At 36.9% G+C, this 23,222-nt stretch overlaps 1 protein-coding gene across 2 annotated transcripts in view; it reads left to right on the top strand.

Moving 5' to 3' along the window:
* The window catches only part of PRKN (parkin RBR E3 ubiquitin protein ligase), a 788,033-nt gene that overhangs the window by 262,792 nt on the left and 502,019 nt on the right, over positions 1-23,222 (top strand). For both annotated transcript variants that reach the window (XM_075036090.1, XM_075036089.1), the window contains one exon: positions 7,945-8,182. In XM_075036090.1, coding sequence (XP_074892191.1) covers positions 7,945-8,182 — 238 coding nt within the window. The remainder of the gene's footprint in view (positions 1-7,944; positions 8,183-23,222) is intronic.

Below are 23,222 nucleotides of genomic sequence, written 5' to 3'. Positions count from 1 at the left end.
TTTATTTTTATTTATGTTATTATCCAGAGTTTTGAAGGGATTCCTCCTAAAATAACTTTGGCCTAATAATAACTTCTTAATTTTTCAGATGGAAAAGACTTGAAAAAATATATTCTGTGTTCTTTTCTTACCTGCAAGGCTCTGAAGTTTCTAACCTTTAGGAAAATTCAGCAGATACATTGTAATTCTAATTTTTTGTCCTTTATATAGGTATCATGGACTGTGATTATCTTTTTAAAAGGAGAAAATCTGAGGATCTTAGCAGTTTCTAGCATATTTTATTTGTGTAACATGAAAAACAAATCAGTAGCAATGAGTCATCATCATGTTTCCATGTCCTGTATGAGGCCAGTTTAACATTCTGTGCACTTCTCACCATCTTAGATCCCGCAATCCAGGAGTCATTGACAGAGATACTCTACCACTCAGAGTTGCAGTGGAGTCACTGATTTTTACTAACTTGCCTTTCATTCCTGTTCCCCAGGAGGGCAATGAATGGGGAATGTCTTGGAGGAATATGTGTGCTTTGGGCTGGCAGTTTTCTGGGGTCATTGCAGTCAATAGTATTATGAAAACCCTGTCATAAGTTTCTTGTATTTGTATTTGGGCTGCAAAGCTCCACAAAAGTGGACTTGCAGCTGAAAATTAGAGTGAGAGCTGGAGGAGTCTCACTTTTCTGAGTGAAGGGATGATCCAGTCAAGTATACCTGTGTTTAAAAGGACCTTTCACTGTGAAGTTTTCTGGTTATCTTCAGTTCAAAGCTATGATCTTTATAATGCCCAGCGAAGCAGCATAAGATCTCACCATCTCTAATGGCTACAGGTGGTAAGGAAACCTACAGGTCAAATCTCCAGTGGCTCCCATCTAAGTGCCACACTTTTATATAATCTTCATCTCCTTCCAAAGAGTCTATAAGTAACAAAATTCTCAGCCTTAGTTCCAGATTTGTTCCAAAGTTAGTCTTACCTAAATAAATAGTTTAAGAGTTGGCAATCTTCAGTTAACCCTGCACTTGCTAATGGGATAAAATAAAACAGATACAAAAACACAGATAAAAATTTAAGGGGGCTGAGGAGAAGGAAGGGGAGATTAAAAAAATCCCATAGCACAATGAAGCCATAATGAATGTGGCTTATCTGGGAAACAATAAATTTATATTGCTGTTTACTGTATCCATCTTCATTAACCCTCATTACAGAAAGAAGTTTCAACCATCATATCACACTAAGAATGTCCTATCCTTATTTTAGAAGTGTTTTGTAGATACATTGTTCCATTTCTTCTTAAAACAAGGCAATTTATTATATTCCAACATCTCAATATGACAAAGGCCTGCCTTGCATCCACTGGTGTTTGCCGCTGGTTGTGTTAAAATTGTAGGGATTTGACGTCACTCATTTGCATGTGGTTACTTTCAGCTTCACTGTTACCTGCTGAACTGAAAACTCCCATGCATTCCTTCCCTCATTTGCTGCAATAGTCTGCCTTTGGAACTCTAAAGTTAGTCCTTAAAATGATACTAGGTTTTGGATTTAGAAAGCAATGAATCCTTTTTCATAGCACATTTTTTGTATCTTTCCTTTAATTCTATTTCTTTGGTATGGTCAATATTTAAACTACTGCAAGAACTGAATAAGAAGAGACTATAAAAATTAGGCTACAAATATTCTACTAAGTGAAGGGTTTTCTGCCTTTTCATCACGTTTATTTGAATATGCGGTTCTTTCAATAATGCATCTATTTTTCCTTCTATTTCTAGGTGTTGCTTAGCACCTACAATATTCTGAATACTAAACAAGTACAGTAATGTATAACTCTGAAAATGTTGGAAAGGTGAACTGAAGTCAAATATAGATGTATTCCACAGCATCATAAAAGAGCAAGTAGTTTCTGATTGCTGGAATTTAACTGCTAAGTGGTCTGTGTAATTTAGGCCCAGCAGTGCATTGGCTTTTTTCTCTTGCCCCATGTGGAGCAATATTTAGTTCACTGCCACTCAGCAGACAGAATTCACACAAATGGGTGGTGATGTCAGATCAGGGTGCTGATTTGCTTCATTATTTTAACAGTGGTTAGTTTTCCCTTCAGATTTCCCCTTGCCATGACCTGCGGAAGAGTCTCTGAGACCAAAAGCTTATTTGTTTTTTCTTTCTCTATCAGCTGGTTAAATGAAAGATGTTAAGTCTTCTTGCAAATCTTGCTTCCCATTTCTTAGACCATCATGGCTCAACAGAATGTCAATACTATATCTGTGTTTTTTATTTTAGGTAATTTCTACTTTCAGGTTCATTAATATTTCAGCTTTTGCTACCTATGTAAGAAAGGTTATTTTTTTTGTTGTTGCTTTCTTCTTACTTTTTTGAGTCATTGGTCTGTGATCAGGAAATGAAAATAGTGGTGGTGTTCTTCTAATTAATTCCTTTCTGTGTCTGCTGCTTTTGAGACATGGTCTCTGTCCTTGGGTTGTGAGAGGGTTACAGCAATAGTAGAGTGAGGTTTGGTGGGCTTATTTTTCTCTCTTCTGGGAACTTCATATGCTTTTTTTTTCTGTTCAGAAGGTCACCTTTAATGTCTCTTTACACTATTCATGGAAAAAGATTTTTTTATAAAGTTGGTGTGACCTCTGCACTTTTACATGGGTCCTATTGGTTTGAAGAGGTGTATTGTGCTATAGGTACTCATAGATTAGAATCATAGAGTCATAGAATGGTTTGGGTTGGAAGGGACCTTAAAGATCATCTAGTTCCAACCCCCCTGCCATGGACAGGGACACCCTCCACTAGACCAGGTTGCCCAAAGCCCCATCCAATCTGGCCTTGAACACTGCCAGGGATGGGGCATCCACAGCCTCTCTGGGCAACCTGTTCCAGTGCCTCACCGCCCTCACAGTGAATAACTTCTTACATCTAATCTAAATCTACCTTCTTTCATTTCAAAGCCATTACCCCTTGTCCTATCACTACATGCCTTTGTAAAAAGCCCCTCCCCAGTTTTCTTGTTGGGCCCCTTCAGGTACTAGAAGGCTGCTGTAAGGTCTCCCTAGACCCTTCTGTTCTTCAGACTGAACAACCCCAACTCTCTCAGCCTGTCTTCACAGGAGAGGTGCTCCAGCCCTCTGATCATCTTGGTGGCCCTCCTCTGGACTCACTCCAACAGGTCCATCTCCTTCTTATGTTGGGGGCCTCAGAGCTGAATGCAGTACTCCAGGTGGGGTCTCACAAGAGCGGAGTAGAGGGAGAGAGTCACCTCCTTCGACCTGCTGGTCACACTTCTTTTGATGCAGCCCAGGGTATGGTTGGCTTTCTGGACTGCAGGCGCATTGTTGGGTCATGTTGAGCTTCTCGTCAACCAACACTCCCAAGTCCTTCTCCGCAGGGCTGCTCTCAATCCACTCATTGCCCAGCCTGTGTTTGTGCTTGGGATTACCCCGACCCATGTGCAGGACCTTGCACTTGACCTTGTTGAACTTCATGAATTTTGCATGGGCCCACCTCTCAAGCCTGTCAAGGTCCCTCTGGATGCCATCCCTTCCCTGCAGTGTGTCAACCGCACCACACAGCTTGCTGAGGGTGCACTCAATCCCACTGTCCATGTTGCTGACAAAGATGTTAAACATGTGGAGAGCTTTTTTTTATTATTTCATTCATTCTGCAGATTAATGAGACAAAAATGTTCCCCTTATTTTCCCATCTGATATTGAAATGCAGGACAGTTAAGAAAAAGCCTAACTGGAAAGCCAACATTTTGATTCTCTTTGATCATTCCTAGGAGTTTAAAATCCCTTTTCTTGAGCTTTTACCTTGTGTGAATCTCTTATTGAGTGACATCAGGCAGTCTGTTATCTGCTTAATCTAAATAGGCAGCACTTAGGCAAACTGTTACTGTTTCCACTCTATAGCCCCCAGAGATTCATGGGCAAAGAAGTGGCTCTCCAGATAATAGGAAAAGTTTGAACTGGATCTTAGGTAGTGGAGTGTAAAGAATTGCTTTTTGAGTTTGGCAGGCAATAAAAAAACCCCAAACACCTAAAAAAAACCCAACTGGTGGTTAGCACAAAATGAAATTATTTCAAATTTCTTTTCAAGACAAAACACCACAAGAAATTAGCTTTTTTACATTCAAATCCAAAGTTTCTAATTCAAACTATTCTCTGCTCTAGTGTTTCTTTAAATAAAATATTTCAAAATAAAGTGTATTGCACTTCAGAAAATATAATATGACTTCTCTAGTGGGCTATATATTTGCTAGATGGAGAACACTTCTTTCAGTATTGATGTTACTATCAAAATATGTTGTTAAGAAGATATCAAACAGAAATCTGTCAGAACAAGAGGATTTTGGAGTTACTGAAACACAGTCATCTTTTCCCTCTTCATGATTTAGCTCAGTCTCCCGAAGTGACGTTCTAGTTAGCCCACAGCTGGCAGCACTGAAGGATATTTGGTTATTCACTCAGGATGTCCTAATTCAGCCTTGTGACATTCAACTTGAGAACTCAAAAAAAAAAAAGAAAGCAAAAGGTTTGAATGAAAAAAAGTTTTAATTTCATCAGCTATGAATTTATTTTTCCAAGTTGGCCAAAACGCATTCTCTGTAAAGAATCAGTCCTTAATACTGGGTTTCATCATGTCAGGATATTCTCAGCTCCCTTTGCTGTAGTGCAAGGAGATACTTCATAATCTACAATATATACACTTGCAGTATTTCCCTTTGGAATGTGGATCACAGGCATTAATTTGGATCAACAGATAAGACAAGACAATATCTCTAGAATCATTAATAATAGATATTCTCAAAAGAAATGTTTCCTGAGGCATAAAACAAATACATGAAGAAAATGAAAGTGGCATTGACATAAAAAATTGTATCTTAGGTTTGTGTTACAAGAGTAACCTAAGGCAAAACCTAAACATTTACAGAAATAGTTTGAATTCTACCTCTTTTCTCAGAGAAGAAAGCTGCAGACCTAGCCCACTTATGAAATGTAGTCTGGTATAAAACATTAATCACCCTAATTCTGGGAACTGCTTGGTGATATTCTTGTCCAGGTCTCTTCACAATTAAGATATGATCACAAACTTTTTTTTTTTTCTTGTACTGTCTTCTCAATTTTCTTGCAAAGGTTGAGAATTACTTCCCTCCTTGAAACACAAGCCAAATTTAATTCAAATGTAGTCAGAAACAACATTACAAAACTGATAATTTGGGAATCCATGTCTGTTACTGCTTGGTGACTTCCATAACAAATATACCCAGTGTACAGATCAAAGGATGTTGTTTGCTTTGTCTAGCTGCTATCTTTGAAAAGTTATCCTGACATCTGCTAATTAAGCTTTCCTGTACCTGTAACCTACATTATCATCATCAGTAGCGATGTTCAATATTCCAAAGTTTGTTCTTGTTTTTGATAAAGAGATGCAAGAAAGCTAAGATACAACATGTTCACCTGCCCTTTTAAAATGAAAACTTTTATTAAGTGAATTCCAGGAACTTGCTATTGCTATGGTCATATGGACGTATAATTGCCCAAAGTGCAAATTTTACATCTCTTTTTGAGGTACGTGGTTATTGACATCATTGGAGAGAGAACAGTAGATAAGATAAGGCTCTGGTTTGTCAGCCCTTCCTTTGTTTATAAGCTAACCACATACCCTCCAGCCTGCAAAAAGAACTGGAAAGGAACCTATACTTTTTAAAGATCAATTGATTTAAACCATGCATCTAAATGTGTACAGCAGTCAAGATCAAGCAAGAGTGGTTGGAAAAGGTTGTGGATTTGCAGGGGCATCTTGTCTGATTTAAGCAGCCCTTGCCATCCCTCTTATTCTCTCTTCTGCACCATGCCCTCACTGTTACTGTAGCACAGCATCAAGCTGTGAACTGAATCAGGGAACTGATGCAAACTTTAAAAAGAAACAAACTGAGAAGGATAGTAGATGGTGAGAAAAAATAAAAGACAGGACAACGGCTGCTTAAGCAAGTAAAACTGCCGGAAGAGATGCTCATTAAAAAATGGTTTGACTGATTGACAGTTGATTAGAGGTTTCCAAGGTTGTGAGTTTTTACATATATACCGATTTCCCTTTGTAGTTCTAGCTGTGACTGAGCAAATCACTTCTGAGCTCCTCATTTGCCTAGGTTATTAATTTTATTATTAATTTCTCTTAGATTATTAAATTCTTTAATATTATACAGTGTTCTTAGTTGGAGAAGTTTTAGAGTGACAGCCATGTTTTGGATTTTGTGTTAATGAATGAAACTATTAAGCTATTTAAATGGATCTTTTAAAATGTTATGGCAACAAGCTGTATGAAAAAAGGAGACCTTTAATGTCAACATAATGTTTTAAAGTTGAAATCTAATAACTGCTTTGTTTGAATATTAATACTGGAGCGTCCTTGCTCTGACAAATCTCTGCTGGCTGATTACTGTTTCTCTAAGGAGAGAGTGTTATTAAAAATTCAATTTAAAGAAAAAAAAACACAAACAGATTTTTGTCTTTTAGAAATGCATTACATAAGAAAGAACGGGTGGAGGGGGAAGTACTGAGAAATAATGCAAGAGAATGAAGGAAAAGCACTAAACAGAAATGAGACCAGAGGAGAGTGGGATAATAAAGAGGGTATAAACAGCACTAAAATATCTGTAAAGGAATCTTTTGCAATTAAAAGTGCATGTAATAATTGCAAATACAAACTAAAAATTTCAAATATTGTATAGATGCTGAGATAAATGCTTCTGAATTCTCTTTCTGTTCATCCCAAATGTAATCAGCAGACTGTCTTGACATTTCAGGACAGACATGGCCAACCTATTGATGCTGCAAAGAGGTAGAAAGTTATTTTCTTGAGGGAAATTCAAACTTCTTTCTGTGTAGGCTGATGTTTTTATGGGGTTCATTCATGACACTGCAGAACTCGGTATGGATCTCTGGTAGGTATCACCCAAAAAAGAACAATTTTTGTTGCAAGGTGTGCTGTGGAAAGATCAATACAAGTTTTTCTTGAAAGTCCTTCATTACTAGTAGGTCATCTAAAATCTCTGTAATTTCTAGTTCTGAGGTAATATTTTTCTTTCCTATTCTGTATTAGGAAAATGCTGAACAAAATGTGAATTCTATCCTGATTTATCATGGATAAACCTTTCATAAGATCCTTATTCAGCCTGCTTTTTTCTAAGACACAGGATCTGGAAAGACTGTCTAAGAATCACCTCTGGTGAGAGCTGAGAAAGAGGAAGTACTTCTGTATATGTGAGGCCTTTTGGGCTAAAATAGGTAGCAATCCTTTTGTTTTACCAGCAAAGACTATAGCGGTCATGAGATTTTCCACAAACTTTCTCTGATTCTGAAGTCAACAGTTAAATGTCATCTTTGGAAAGAATGGAAACTCATACTGAGTCTACATCTAAAGCCAGATTTAGATTGAAAATTACATTAGGGACAAGAAATAAGTATCAGTCTTCATTGACAGCATCATCTTCCCTGTTTCTGTTTACAAAGATACATTGGTGTAGCTTGGTCATGAACTCTCTGTGATTGTCACATTTGACCCTAAATTGCTACATGAAGAATGTGTATAAGCATTATCAGTGCAAATGCCTATTAAGTATTGAATATTCTTAGCACATGATTTAGTAGTGCTTCCTCTGGAGTTTTTCCTTTGCGCCAATAAACCAGACGTATTTAGAGCTGTTGGCTCTCATCCACCATTTCCTTGTTAAATGTTTAGAATTTGTAAGTGTTGTGACCCTTTTGCCAATGCAAGTAATCCTAATTCCAGCAATTTACACTTGTCACTTTGCTTTAAACTCCATTACTGCACACTGAAATTCTACACAAAACGTCTTGGAGACCATTTAATAAATAACAAATTGGTGATAGAGGGATTTTGTCCCTTATGTCACAATTAATTATTTAGTGGGATTTTGATTTTGTGTTGCAGAACTGTGACCTGGCCCAGCAGAGTATCGTTCATATTGTTCAGAGTCCACAGAAGAACAGTGAGAACAAGGATCAGACAGAAGATAACTGTGCTGGAGGTATTCCAAAAGCCTTGGAAAGAGAACCTGAAAGTCTAACTTGCATAGATCTCAGCACCAGCATCCTCCCATCACTCTCTGCAGGGTTGGCTGTTATTCTGGATACTACAAAAAGCATTTCTCTTCCCTCTGAAAAATCAGGTAAATAACTGATTTGGTACATTTCAATACACAGACCTGAACATTTGTTTGTTTCTTTCTTAGGGTGAGCAGTTCTATACCACAGGAAAAAAACCCCAACATATGGTTTCTTTCAGTTATTAAACAAAAAATACAACTATATTGAGAGGTGATAAGCATCTGATGTGTCTTCTAGCAGAATAATTTTGCTTTGTGAATAAATGGAGTGATTTTTTGTGTTGTTCCCATCTCTAACTTGTATTATGATAATATTTTTACAAATAGTTATAAGCTGGTAAAAACCCCAGAGGTCTATGAGAAGGCAAAAAATAGTGTGTAAAATTTCCATTACAGAAGTTTCCTTAACTAGAATGTTGGGCAGCTTATGCATTGCAAATGTGTTTAACTCCCAATCTGTTGTAATGTTTTCATACCCATACGTTTTGTAAAAAAATATTTCTATACAATAGACTTCTTATTTATAAAAATATATGTGGCAGAAAATATGATGATGATTCATACTACCTATTTTACTAGTTCTTCATCCACCAAATTATTACAGAGAATATCTTCTCTTCATCAAGAAAAATCAGCTGAGGCACAAGTTACTGCAGATGGGTTGTGCTGTTATATTTAAATTGTTCATGAGAGAGAAAATCAAGTCAGAAGGAAATACAAGAATCTTTTAGCTGTTAAATTAATCTTCTCAGAGTAACCCCTTCCTCACACAGTCTAGCTAACTCTTACTGACAGCTGTGTTTGTCCCCAGTGAAGAGACATTATTCTGTGCAGTACCAGATTCTGTCGTGATTTGTCGTAATAGTCCAGCAGAGATGTCTTTTTAGAAAGAACAGGTCATAAATACCCTTTATACACAATACAGAAGATAATACTAAACATATAGGTCCACAGTACAGAAGAGAATATGTGGATGTGACATGTGGATACCTCTGTGACTAACCTGACCCCAGAAATCATCATGCTCAAGAAAATGGCTACTAAAACTGTTAAAATAACTTCTAGAGAATTTCTTAAATAACTCATGCAGAAAATACACAATTCATGGGAGGGTCACGGAATTATTCCACAACGGACTTGATCAACCTCTCACTGCCAACTAATGATGAATGAATGCAGTTTAGGAACAAATTAGTACACAGCTTAGTGATCCACATCTCCCAGTCTGAATGAATAATGAGATAAGAGGGGTGCATGCCGATTTAAATCTGGTAAACTAGGGACAGGATTTCAGGCTGGGCTTACTGTCAAAAGCAAGGCAATGGTGTGAGGTTTTTAATGCTACTCCTTATTTATTTTTTTCACTACTTTACATGATAGGTACAGGGCTTTAATATTTGTGCTTGACTTTACAGAATAGTTTATACATGTGTAAGGCCTTTTTACATTTGTCATGTGATATGTTTTTCCACAGATCACAAACTCTGTGAAGCCAACTGCAAACTGATAGATGTCTTCTATTGCAGCAAATATTTTCATGGCAGAATGACAGCTGAGGAAAAAATGTGTTGAGAATGTATGTGGACTAGTTTTATCTGTGATTAAGTTAAACAGATTTTTTTATCATAAGAAAAAAAAAAGAAGAGCCACTCTAGTGACTGACAGTTCTGCCTGGAAGGATGTTAGTAACAAATACTTTTTAAAAGCCTGTTATCTTCTTGGCTTGCTTTCACTCTCACTATGAAAACTTGTCCTTGTGCCTGTTCAGCCCCACCACTTTAGTTCAATATGGGGGATTTTGATGTTTTTGTTATTAGGGTTTGGGGTTAATTTGTAGTCACATAATTCATTGTGTTAAGGAGTAGTCTGGGTTAATATAATCCAGCAAGGGGAAAAAAAAAAAAAAAAGATTAGTCCAGACATCAGTTTTCCAATCAATTTTACCGTGTAGTGAGGATTTTCTTTGGCACAGCTGGAATGAGTAATAGTAGTGGGAATGAGTGGCTAAAGGCTGCATATGCCACCACTGCCGCTTGAAATTATACTTACCAAGCTATTGTCTTGGAAAGTGGATGGTTGTTGTGGTGATCAGTCTACAGTAGAAAACTATACAGTTGAACCAAGTATAATCATTTTTTCTGTGTGAGAGATCACACACAATGAGTAGAGGACAAATTGAAACTTAGAACTTAGAGGCAGAGGATTCATTAATTGATTATTGTTTAGTCTAACATGCTACACAGCTATTCTGTAATTGTAGCAGTAAACACTAAGAGACTTCTCTTTCTGAAGCCCAAATTATTTCTGTTTGTTACCACAGGATGCTCACCCTATGTCCCTGCCCTGCTTTTGTTTTATTTGCCCTCCTTAGAATTCTGAGGAAAAAAGTTAGTGGCAACTTTTGCATCACAAAAGCTTCTCCCAGAAGCTTTTGCAGCATTTGACTGCAAAAGCAGTATTTTTGAAGTGTTGACTTGAATGCTTGGAGGTCAAGCTGTAGAATTTTACCAGGCATTCCAGGAGAGAGACAACTCTTGTTATATTGTAGTGCTGTTATATAAGTAATATACTTAAGTTGTATAAAATGCTGCACTTGATCAAACAAAAACCCTGATAGCCTGGCATCCTGTCTCCACTAAGGGGCATTATTTGCTGCTTGCAGAAGAGCATAACAGGACATCCTCCTCCCAGCTCACCCCTACTTTAGTGGTGAGTAATGAAAACAACTCTTGACTCATCTGGAGAAGCATCTTTCTTACATTGTGTTTTTAATGCAGAATGCATGTTTGTCCATGAGAAATTCCGAAGTTTGAAAGTCATTAACAGGCTGAAAAAACTATGAAAATGGATCTAAATAATCTCTGCATCAAAGATTTCCAGGTTTTCTCTCTTTGCAGGCAAAGGTAATAGAAGCAATTTTTTCTGTCTGCTAAATAACACCTTGTTTGATTTCTGATGAACATGTGAAAAAATCTCAGCACAGGACTTTCATCCTAACTCACCCCAACTTAATTTACAATCTGTCCAATATCTGGGACAAAGTGGTTTGATAAACAAGATGTAAGCAAATAAACCATATTCCATATGTTTGCATATCAGTAAATACATGTATAGGGTGAAGGGATTTTGGCCTGAGAAACAGTGAATCTGAAAAACATAAGGGTTCATATGGCTTATCAGCTGAATATGAGAATGCATCATGATGGCAGGTCCAAGAAAGCTAACATGATCTTTGGAAGTAAACAAAAAACAGACTGGAGTGGAGAGTATGTTTTTCCTCTGCTTTTGACACTTGCATAACTAAAACTGGAATATAACACACCATTTTGATGTCTAAACTTCAACAAAGCTGCTGAAAATCTGTTAGAAGGTTCAGGAGAAGAGTCACAAGAATCCTACAAAAGTGCGGGTCAAGATTGGCTTATATATGTTGGTATAATCTTGTGGCATCCGTGGGAGTGGAAATGTAGTAACAGGGGAGTCTTAGATCTTATAAGCTATTTTGTGATTTAAGCTTTCATTGTCTAGAAACTGAAAGCCAGCAAATATGAATACCACACATAGATTTTTAACTTGCCAGGAAATCAACCACTGATGCAAGTTATCCTGGCTTATAAGAATTCTCTGTATTTGGCCATTTAAAAATAAACATAGGACATTTTTCTGAAACATATGTCCAGCAACAAAGATTGGACTTCAACCTAGAAATGGTATGGACTGTGCTAGGCAGGAGGTCAGACTACAGAATTACATTGCTTCCCTCTCTAAATGCATTTATTAGCTAACCATGGTAAGCGAATTTGTAATCTCAAAAAACCCCTCAAATCCAAGTTAGTTTGACAGCATCTATTTTCTGTAAGCTGTTATTAATGATGTTACCTATTTATTTCCCAGTTTAATCCATTATTAGCTGGTTTATTATTTTGTAGAAATTGATTAGATGTGGTCATCATTACTTAGGTCTTTTTCTTTACAACTTTTAAATAGCACTCATCTGGTCAGTTCCCTACAATATCCTGGTGTTCTTTAGCTAGTCTTTTAAAAATGCTTCCATGCAATTTGCCTCTGTCTCCTTATCTTTCCATGTTTCTCTTTTCACAGAAGAGTAAATAAGGTACTGGTATATATTGACTTAGGTGTGCCAAGCTGTAAATTGTAACAAAAAGAGGGATTGATTCTTTTCCACCTAGTTAGGAAACGCTTTACCAAAACTTAATGTACGTTAAAACCTCCTCTCCTTACAAATAACACATCTATGAGTTAGGGCAGGTAAAACTGTCGTTACCAAAACCTTAGTATTGTCAGTGCTTAAAAGTGTAAAGTGATGAGCTGATCCCCAGTCTATGTAAGGGTCTGATATATGAAAGACACAGGCAAAAACTTTTAGAAGGAAAAGCCACAATTCAGGGTTTGGGTAGTCAGAACTGTGCATACTTCCAAGGGAAGTATGAATTAAAAAAAACCAAAACAATTTAATTGGGGATATGGCTGACACTGTACGAATACTTTTTGAATAATATTCTGTTGATTGTGTGTTAAAATTCCTGTGCTCTGTAATTGATATTACATTTTAGTATGATTCTTTTAATCAAAAAGCCTAAAACGAGAAGAATTTTTGTGTCACGTTTGTTTGAAGTAAATGAGTAGCCTAAGCTCCTGAAGTATTTTAAAATTACATCACAGTTTTATAAAACTTATAATGTCAAATTAGTTCCAGATCAGGCAATGGTATGGTGTACCTCTCTATCTCCCCATTTTAATGTGGTGTTAGGCTGAGTACCCCTACCCAGTACCAAGCTGAGTACAACTGCAGCTTTTTCTGAAACCCTTTTTGAGAATGCCATCAAAACGTGAGCACTGATCCATCCAAAATGGCCTCCAGTGCTGCAAGAACATCTCTATTGATACTCTGAGACATGAAGCTCTGTAAGTGTTCAGCAACTGCACCAGACAAAACTAAGACAACAAGGAACTTACTTTCCTATAACCTAATCTTGCTTTGCTGTGTCACAAAACCAAGTATCTAAGAATTTACTATTCCCTTAGAAAAGAGAAAAAGGATTCTTAAAATTTCTCTCCTGTCATTCCCATCCATTTTTACATAGGAAATTAATCAGTATAAAGATTTTTTTCCCTTGCCATCTGTACAAATCATTTGTGGATTAATTCTAACATAAATTAATTAACTAAATGTACTTTAGATCCACAGTATTGTAAATCAGTAGTTTGAGGAGGGGAAATCAGTATTTTGTGCAATTTGCATTTAGTAACTAGGTGCTTTTTCCCAGAGTTATCAAAATTCTGTTCTAAAAACAAATGATTAGAGTACTTCCACTGACCTTTCTTAAATTTCTTGAAATATTAATACACCATTTAATGGTAGTTACATGGTTCTTATGGTAGTTCTTTCTGGCAGACATTCATTTGAATAAGATTCATATTGCTGTACAAGAAAAATTAATAAATTACTTAATATGCAACCAATGTATTGTTTCAGTAGACATATCCAAGTAACTAGTTAGGTTACTATGGTATTTTCGGATTTGGTGCACTGACAGTTTACTTTTGCATTAGGATTAAACCTCTTTTAATGTAAATGAAAATGAATTATGCAGCATGTTGTGATTTAGTCTACATATGATTCAGATTTTTTATAATGCATTATTTTACAAACTTTTGAATATGAAATGCAATATCAATTTGAGGATCAATCTATGTCCAGAAAAGGGAAGGCACTAATTTACTTTTTTAGAAAAGCAGATTAAAGTACCAACTCAACAATAATATACTAGTCCTGATTTTGGCAAATACTTTCTGGGAAGCATGGCTGCATTTGTCTTCATTACACATTGTGTAAATTTACTGTATGTACAATTCTGTTTTAAACTTTAGAACAAAACTTCACAGAATTCCTGCATTAACAACTCTCTTTGTGCTAATGGTTAGTTCCTGCACATTGTTAATCTTTATCACTATGCATTCATTACATACAGAAAACTGTAAGACTTTAGCTGTTAGACCTTTTATCCTAAATTTGCTGTGAGCGTACAATACCACAGAGCTGATGCCATGTAGGTTGCACTGATGCGTTGCAATCACAGAAGCTGAGTTGATGAGGCCTGAGAGCTCTTTGGCAAGAGAAACTGGAACAAAAGCAGACTTGTCTTGATTCCTCTCCATCTTTCCTTTTCTTGTTTGATATTTTCAGACTACTTGCTCCTCTATGCTCCTTATTGCTTCTGGTGGTTTTTGTTTTGCCAGCTACCCTTCATAGGTATTCCATACCTGCAAGGTGTTCTGCCCACTTGCAGTCCCTCATGCTTGTTTTGCTTTGGTTTACAACCTTTTGTCACTTGGATGAATCCTATGTGCAACTACATGCATCTTTGTCCCTTTGGTGGTCACATTGCTCACATACTTAATGCAAAATGCTAACACATCATGCCTGACTATATCATCACAGTCTTACAGTATGTTTTTCAAAAGTAACCATATTTTAAATACGTGCATCTGAGGCCTGAAAATCCAGGTGTGTACTAAGAGAAGAGTATAACAATAACATTTTTATATGGTACAGTGAGATTACATTTAATTTAAAATCAATACTGCTAAATATTTCCTATGTGTTGAATGAGAACTTCTTTAAAGTTTTAAAAGAGTTTCCAAGCTGTTTGGTAAATGTATATGGAAGAAGTTCTGGAACTGTAATCCATGTTTGAGGCTCTGAGATCCAGAAGGGTATTTATTGGTGATCCATTGAGATAATGGTCACAGTGCTCTAGCTCCACTTACTTGTTTTCAACTGCTAAAATATATTGCAATCATAGAACCATTTAGGTTGGAAAAGACCCTTAATATCATCGAGTCCAACTGTTAACACTGCCAAGTCCTTTGCTAAACCCGAAGTGCCACATCTACATGTCTTTTAAACACCTCCAAGGATGGTGACTCAACCACTTCCCTGGGCAGCCTGTTCATGTCAGTGTATGTTAAATTACCCCTCTTGATTAGTTGCTGTACCTTCTTGGATTATGCTCTAGGAGTATGTTTAGAGGTAAGGGAAGGCATGTCCATAAGATAATGCTTCCCATTAAAAGTTATTCATAATATGGTAACATTTCTGAAACAGCACTATTTTTTGATGCACAGCAAAAAAGGGGTTTTCTGGATACAAGTCACACCTCAGCCACAAAAGAGCTATTATACAAAATCAAACCAATTGTTTATCTAAATCTAGTTCTCTTCCTCTTTTAATATTTACCTGTTTTGTATCCAATATTTTAAAAGAACGAAAACATTCTTATTATATAATGTTATATTTATAGAAGGAGTATTCCTTTTTTGCAAGTAATCACCTCCCTCTGATTATCCTTCATGTCTGCTATCTGGGTAAGTTGACAAGAACAATAATGGCATTCTCTAATCTGACCTCCATTGAAATAGCACTTCCTAAACAGTCTCCAGTGTCAATTCGAGGGTTAATTGGAGAACAGAGGGAGAGTTTTCAGCCCAGCAATTAACTATTGCTAATTCTGTCAAATTTTCTTTTGAAATAGTTAAGCTTAAGAAAAATATTCTGGTTATTCTGCTTCCACTAGGGTTGTGAAAAATTGTCATTACAAAGTCCTTGGAAGTTTGCTCTTATGTATATTGTATCTTCTGTTAGGGTTATTAACCCTTGACAACTCACAGCTGCAATACTTCCAAGTTCTCTCTATATAAATTGATATCCCCTCTTCACCTTCCAGCAACAGCAAGAAGTGATTTTATAAGACATTAGCATAATGGAACCTTTTCAATAAAATGATAAATGGAGCCCATTTCAGAAAACAGAACACATACTTGATAATTTATTGCAGTTAGTGCCATGCTGGAGACCTCATTCGTATCATATGCTTTTAACACTGATGAGAATGGTGCCATTTTCCCACACCTCGCGTGTCTGTGAGATTTGTTTGAGAGGAGAAATGTTCTTTTCTAATAGAGCCAAAAGCACTTCTGGGAATGCTCATCTTTACGTGACATGTCTCACGAACATGTCTAATTACTGTTTTTAAAGGCCCTTTCATGTTAATTGAAGCCGGTAACATTTGGTGTTTGGTAGGGTGGGAACACTGTTGTGTCCTTGGAATGTATTTTGATTGTTTATGGGTGACAGCATGGATGGACTTTCTTCTGCAAACGCATCACTCGCATCTTTATGCCACCAGCTGAAGATGGCATTTGTAGGTGGAAGATGTTCTGTGTTGATTAAACAAAACTATACATGTTATGTTTTCCAAAATAATTGTTGGCATGAATTAATTACTGATGCCACTGGGAAAAAATAAGAAAGTAATGCTTAGGAAACACCTCTTATGTGTAAAAAGCATGACAATAGAGATGTAGGGTGATTCTATTTTAACAGGAAGAGTCTAATGATGAGGCACAAATAAGAAGAATGCTTTGTTTAAAATTCATTTAAAAAACAGTAGTTGCCGCTACTGTGCAGCTTAGTGCTTGCCCTACATGGTCTCTGTTATGAATACTTACCACTCAAAATGACATAAGACATAATCTTCTCTCAAATCACATGCTCGAGATTCATTAACGTCATTGGGAGTTCTGTGCACACAGCAAGGACGTTGGGAGAACAGACCTATTAGAAAGGCTTGATCTACAGAAAGTAATTACATGGAGCAGATAGTTTAATAAATTCAGTTGATACTAGAAGGTAAAAAATAGCCATACAAAACACATCCTGCTCTCTCTTTGTAAAGACAAATAGCTTCAATGGGACTAAATTTGAACTCCTGTGGAAGAAAAAGATTGCATTTGGCAGGGGAAGACAGATTCTCGTGTTTGGGTTTTTTTAAGAAAAGAATGGTTGTGGTAGGAAAATGGACAGTCAATTCAAAAGATCTAATTCATATTCACAGAAAAGCAGAATTAAAGTCAGTGCATGCTCTTGCATTGCTGTGCCAAAAGTCTTTAGAATTTTGCCACCAGCTTTGTTTCGGTGAAGGTTTCACATTTCCACTGCTACCTGGGTGACTATTGTTAGAGCTGCCAAGGCAGGGGCCTTCATATCCATTCAGTCTTCTCTTCAGACACTGCCAGCAAGGGTTTCAGTTGTTTTGTTCCTCTTTTGTGCCTTTGTTTTTTTTGCCTTTTTGTTTGTTTCCTTCTTTCTTTTAGAGAATATCTAACCAGAGGAACTGAGATTCTATATCAGCTTTATGTGGATTCCCAAAAATCCTTCAGTGTAGGGATTTTTTTCCCCTGCTCTGAGGTACATTGAGCCTTTTGCTTAAACCTTGCTCATCCTTACGCATTCTTCATGAGACAACACTGCCTACATTATGCCCAGCAACTAAGATTTTATCCAGTTGGAACAGAATGAAGATCCATGCTGTGCAAACAACCATTGTCCTTTGTAACTATTAAATATTTGCTACAAGCTTCTGGAATGTTGATATTCTATGGCATGATATTCTGTTGGCACTGGGCAGAAAGCTCAACTTAGGTAGGATTACAGCATTTGTGATCAAGTTATCAAACCAAAAGGAAAAGAAATGAAGAAAATGTCATCCTTGATCTGCCTTTCACTTATGAGACAGAATAATACAGTGGCCTGCAAGTGAAACTGTCTGGAATATTTCTCAGCTGGATTATATGTGCTGTGGCACCATTTTTTTGTACAACTACTATGTCAGAATCACAGTTTCCTTAGTGAGGTATCCAGGGACTGGAAGTCCCTGTTTAATGGTTAACCTTAAGATTCAAAACTAGCATTTTTGAATGCTAGTTCAAAAACCCATGAATCTTTGTATTCACTGATACACCTGAAACTGTATCGTACAAGCTTATCTGTACTGTTGGCATCTATGTGGGTATTCAGTCTTAGGTCTTTGACCTTGAGAACATGTCAGATTCTGATTTAACACTTATATCCAACTGCTGCCATAACTAGTATTTGCAGATGGATGCTTCAAATTTAATTTTGACAGTCTATCTGCCTGCAAGAATTTCTGCATTTCTGGAGTAGAATATCTGTGACTAAATTTCCACTTAAAATGCAAGCCCATCTGGTGTATATATATATATTTATATTTTTTTAATATATATGTATATGTTCATATATTTTAACTACCCTCCTACTCAGCAAAACAAAGATTGAAAAATCAAAGGTGACATCTGCATCCTGGAGCAAAGTGTCCCAGAGGACCCTGAAAGCCAACATGTTTGCTGAGCACCAGCACTCTCTTTCCAAGCTTCCATGATGCCCTATTGGTGCAACAGACAGTTCTGCGGGTCTTGACATTTACCTGTCAAATAACAGGGATACAGAAAAAGAAAGAAACATATGGATATGGGGATGGGCACTTGAGGTGCAGGGGAGGGGAAACAGCAGGATATCATGCTCCAGGTTGAGCCTGTTCACCATGCACTGTACTCATTGATGTTCAGCTTTGTGCAACACTGCACAACTTGTCAAGGATTTTATGATATACCCTGGTACCCTGGTTTCCAGGGCTGGCTGACATTATTTTATTGGATATTTGCTATGAAGATGGTTTAAACAAAGTTGTAACAAAGATCAGAATTTCACTCGAGCAGCCAAAGTACCTGGAGGTCCGATTCCTCCTTTTGTTCACCACAATTTTCTCATTAGCTTTGTCACACAATAAATACTTAGTATATATTACTGGAAGAAAACTCTAGCTGGCAACAATTGGTCAGTTTCTGGTTTAAACTATACCACTTGGCAGCTGAGTTTTTATCTGTTGCAACTTTTCTCAGCCTCCACAAATTATTTTTGAAGTAGCTGAATCAAACATCAATAGAGTTTTAAATAAAGTTTGAACAGCAGATATGGCCAGATGAGGGCTCTGATTAACATTATCAAGGACTTTCCCCAGCAGATTTTAGTACTCTTGAAAAGAATGTTGTCCTTATGCTAATAATAATGAAATAAATAGCAAAATCTCCACTGTCTTCAGCTGTGGAAGGTCAAGATCCAAATTCAAGATTTTATGCAGATTAATGATTATGGATATTGTACTTTTATACCACTTGTTACCTAATCTCTGGTGAATAACTATAAATCTTATCCCGGTTTCTAAGCCCCGTAACATTGTCCACAGTGATTTTTAACTTGTTAGGAACATAACGATGGCCATAGCTAAGCTAATATTTGACTCATCCTGAGCAGTATCTTCTTTATAACTTTAACCATTGTGAAATATTTGGGATGGAGATGTAAAAAATTCTGTTTCAAACAGAAGTGCTGCCTGTCCTCCACATTCTGTCTCCTAATCTGTAATAGAGATTTTTCAGGTACACTAAATCTAGCAATATAGATGTGAACAAATACATTTTATTTCTGCCATCCAGGCACAAAGATCTGTGTTTGACCAGTAATATCTAGACAAGTAAAACATCTGTGTTAAATATTGCCATCTGTAACAATAGCTTTCATTCTGCTATTTCTCCTTGATCTCTTCCATATTTCATTTTACTATTCCTATTCTGTAGTCCCCCAGAGTCTGGTTACTGAAATCTCTTTCTCTGGCTGAATGGCTTATAAATACACTACAAATATGGCAGAACTACAGGTTTGATTACCTCCTGCACAGATACATAGTAGATCAGGAATCTGAGTTAAGTACTGGAGATGTAAATGTAATACCTTGGTTGTTTCCTAGAGTATTGTGATCCTTCATTGAATAACACATGAGAATCAGCTAGGAATCAAATGGCTACTGATGAAGGAAGTGGGGAGGCATCCAGATGAAATCTTGTCTCTTTAGAGGCTGCAGGAATGTCTTCTAACTTATAGTATGACCTGGGAATTCAACACTAGAAAGGAGAAGCCCCAGCACATACATTTGTGAAACTGCCAAAAGGAATGTATGGAAAGAAAAAGAAATGCTTTCTTATTTTCATGTGAGGTGAGAGAAAGGGAACAGGCTTTTGTAGAGATTAAGAGGTATGAAGTACATCTCAAGTTGAATGTTCAAAATAGTCTTTAAGCATTTCTGTTTAACTTCAACAAAACCATTCTCCAAAATCAATTGGCTTAATTGATTGGTGTGGCACTACAAGAACAACTGAGAGTTCCGCTGGCAGCTGCTGGTTCAGTGCCACACTAATCGGGAGTAAGGCAACAACCAGTTGCTAAAGCTCTGTTCTGTACATAGGGTGGCAAGGAGTGGAGTCTCAACAGTTCATGCAGTGGGAATGCTAACATGGTGCAGAGGGTGGTTTCCTAAACTGACAGGTTGAAGAATTACAGTAGGACTCAGTTTAAATTAATCTTCTTGAGAAGAGAATTGCTATGCACTTCAGTCTCTAAAATGCAATGAACATTTAATACTAATATCATATTTAAAGATACTGTACATATGGTATCAAAAATTTCTAATAATTGATGAATCAGAGAACTTATTGATAAATGAACCATATATTCTATCAATAATATCTCTTATTGAGAAGTCCCACAGGGCCTACGTGTTACTGCATTCTCATTTGATCATAGGTTTGCATTAAGGGAAAAAGTGGTAATCAAAGAGTTATAGTGACAGATATCTAGTTATAGTCTTAGAAACTTCATCTTGGGTTATTTTAAGTATTTAAACATTAGCTTAATTCCTTCTGAGAGAGAAGCCATTGTATTCCTTCTAGCTAATAAAGTGTATTTTCCTGTTGTTTATGAAGATGATCAAGCCAACAGCTTTTCTGTCTGGAGACCCCCCAAAGGGTCTCCCCAAAGTGCAGTGTGGCATGGTTATGAACTGAAGCTCAAAGCTCTCATAGGTAGAATCGTGTATCTTGGCAAAGCAAGGAAGCTCACTAGATGGTAGGTACCATCACCTCACTGCAGGGAATTTTCAGATGTGTTGAGGCAACTGTAAGAGTTGCAAGGGTAGGACTAGTCTATATCACTGTTTCAAAGACTGAGAATATTACTTCCATGCTTCTTATTAAATAACAGACGTAGATGCTCAGCAGGCTATACATGTAAACATGTCAGTGAGGATTACTTTGATTCCATTTTCTGTACATTTAACTTTAATACAATGAATCTTGCTGCCTCTTGGCTAACCTGTGGATGGGGAATTCTGTTAGTTAATGCAAGGCTAGAGGAGCTTTGAGGTTCAAGATCTTAGGGCTCAATTACAAGTGCACTCTGTCTCTCTCTTTATCTGTCTTTCCTTCTTTTCCTGAAATACTTTGTTTTGTGTTTTCCTTCCTCCCCAAGAGGAAGTTAACTCTTTGCATCTGTAAAAATTGAACACTCTAGTACATGTTACGTTAAATAGCTGCTCTTTACTGCCCATTGCTTAAATATCTAGGTCTGGTTTTAATAGCCTGGAAGACCTGCATCCCTTCTTCCCAAACCCTTTTCCTGAATGGTTTAAAGAGATAAATAAACATCTTGACTTAGTTTTATATTTTCAAAACTGTCGTCTAAAAGCCAAAGGGTGTTGCTGCATATCCAACATTTCAGTTTGGAGCACATAGGAACACAGTGGATGAACTTCTGAGCTGGCTTTCTTCTTAAAATCCATTCCTACTCTTCAGAACATAGCTCTGGTATTGCATTATATGAAAGTGATGCAATGACCATACCATTATGTTGTGGCAATACAGCATGGTAAAGTGCCATTTTTACACAATGATTTCTGTTTTTCTGGACAAGTCTTTTAAGAGAGAGATTGGCAACTAATGTAAATCTTGTCACTTCTTTAGAAGCAGCTAAGGATCTTCCTCAAAATACTACTTTTAATGACATAATAACTTACCCATGTCATTAAATAATGAGTTTTGGAAACTAAGTAGTTCAATTTCGAAGTATTGGTATTTGCATTTTCTCTCTGTAGTGAAAAATGTTGTATCAACTGAGTTACAGATACATCTTTCCCAAGCCATTTTCCTGCTCCCTATTATTTCTAAGAGAAGTAAATCATCTTTAAAATTCTAGTTCTGTGGGAGCTTCAGAGTGAAGACCCTGACATGCAGGGCATCGAGAATGAAAAGGAATACCACAGATCAATCGAAAAGGCAGCTTCTGTGGTACACTGTTGTTGTGCAACATTTTGTAACACACTGAAATATTTGTTAGAATAAAAGCACTGGCAAGTTATTTAGTACATTAATGGACAGTCCTGTTTTCACTAGTCATTTTTCTGCTAGAATAGTGATACAGTGCTTGTTAAGGAAAAGGAAATAACATGCAGGGTTAGCTGTAGTTGTGAGTAAAATAAGCAGTTACTTGTCATATTTTTCTTTATTTAAATACACAATGGTTATATACAGTGTGACTAAAAATGAACAGCTTTGACTTGGAGAGCTCTCTTGCCTTAAGCGGAACACCAGTTACAAACAGAAATATTATTTTAACATTTTGGTAGTGTGGATTTGTCAGTTATCTCCAGAATTTCTGAAGATGGTCGGTATTATGTGCACAGACTTATAATACCACAATGTAACTGATAATGTCATTCCTGTGCATGTCCCTGTGTCACTGGAGTGGAGATCCTTGAAACCAGTACCTGACACCATACTGAACCTTCAGCACATACACTAAAGCTGGAAGGATGCAGACAGGATTAGTGTGGCTTCTAAACGGGGATGATATGCAAAGAAACAAGTTTTGTTAAACTCCTCAGTTTCTTTTGGTTTATAATGAAATAATGCTATTTCTTCTATGCTCAGTCATTCAGGCTAGGGATGCTCTTTTGGTCAACAAAACATGAAAGCCTTGACAAACCAGTTATTCAGTTTGTCCCTCAATATTAGGACTGAAAAAAATGGACATTGTGGCAGGGGAATGGATTAGCTGTCTGGTTATAAGCTCAATTCCTGCTGAGCTTTGGCCCCAAATTTTAGACTAAACATCCATCTTGCAATCCCATTCATAGCTTCTAGAGTGTTACTTAGGATCATCTCATAGTGAGCTGTATCCGTCATTAATTTTTATACAAGGTATATCTCAAATACTTTTCCAAAGATATTTGTGCCCTTTTTTGGTCAGCAGTTAACTGACTAGTTTACACTATCAGTCCCATTTTATTAAAAGCTTGTAGCACCTTCCATAATGTGGTTTCCAAGTATTTGT

This window comes from Buteo buteo, chromosome 9, assembly GCF_964188355.1.
Source record: "Buteo buteo chromosome 9, bButBut1.hap1.1, whole genome shotgun sequence".
In the NCBI taxonomy this organism is placed as follows: domain Eukaryota; kingdom Metazoa; phylum Chordata; class Aves; order Accipitriformes; family Accipitridae; genus Buteo; species Buteo buteo.
This window is presented reverse-complemented; position numbering and strand designations above follow the sequence as displayed.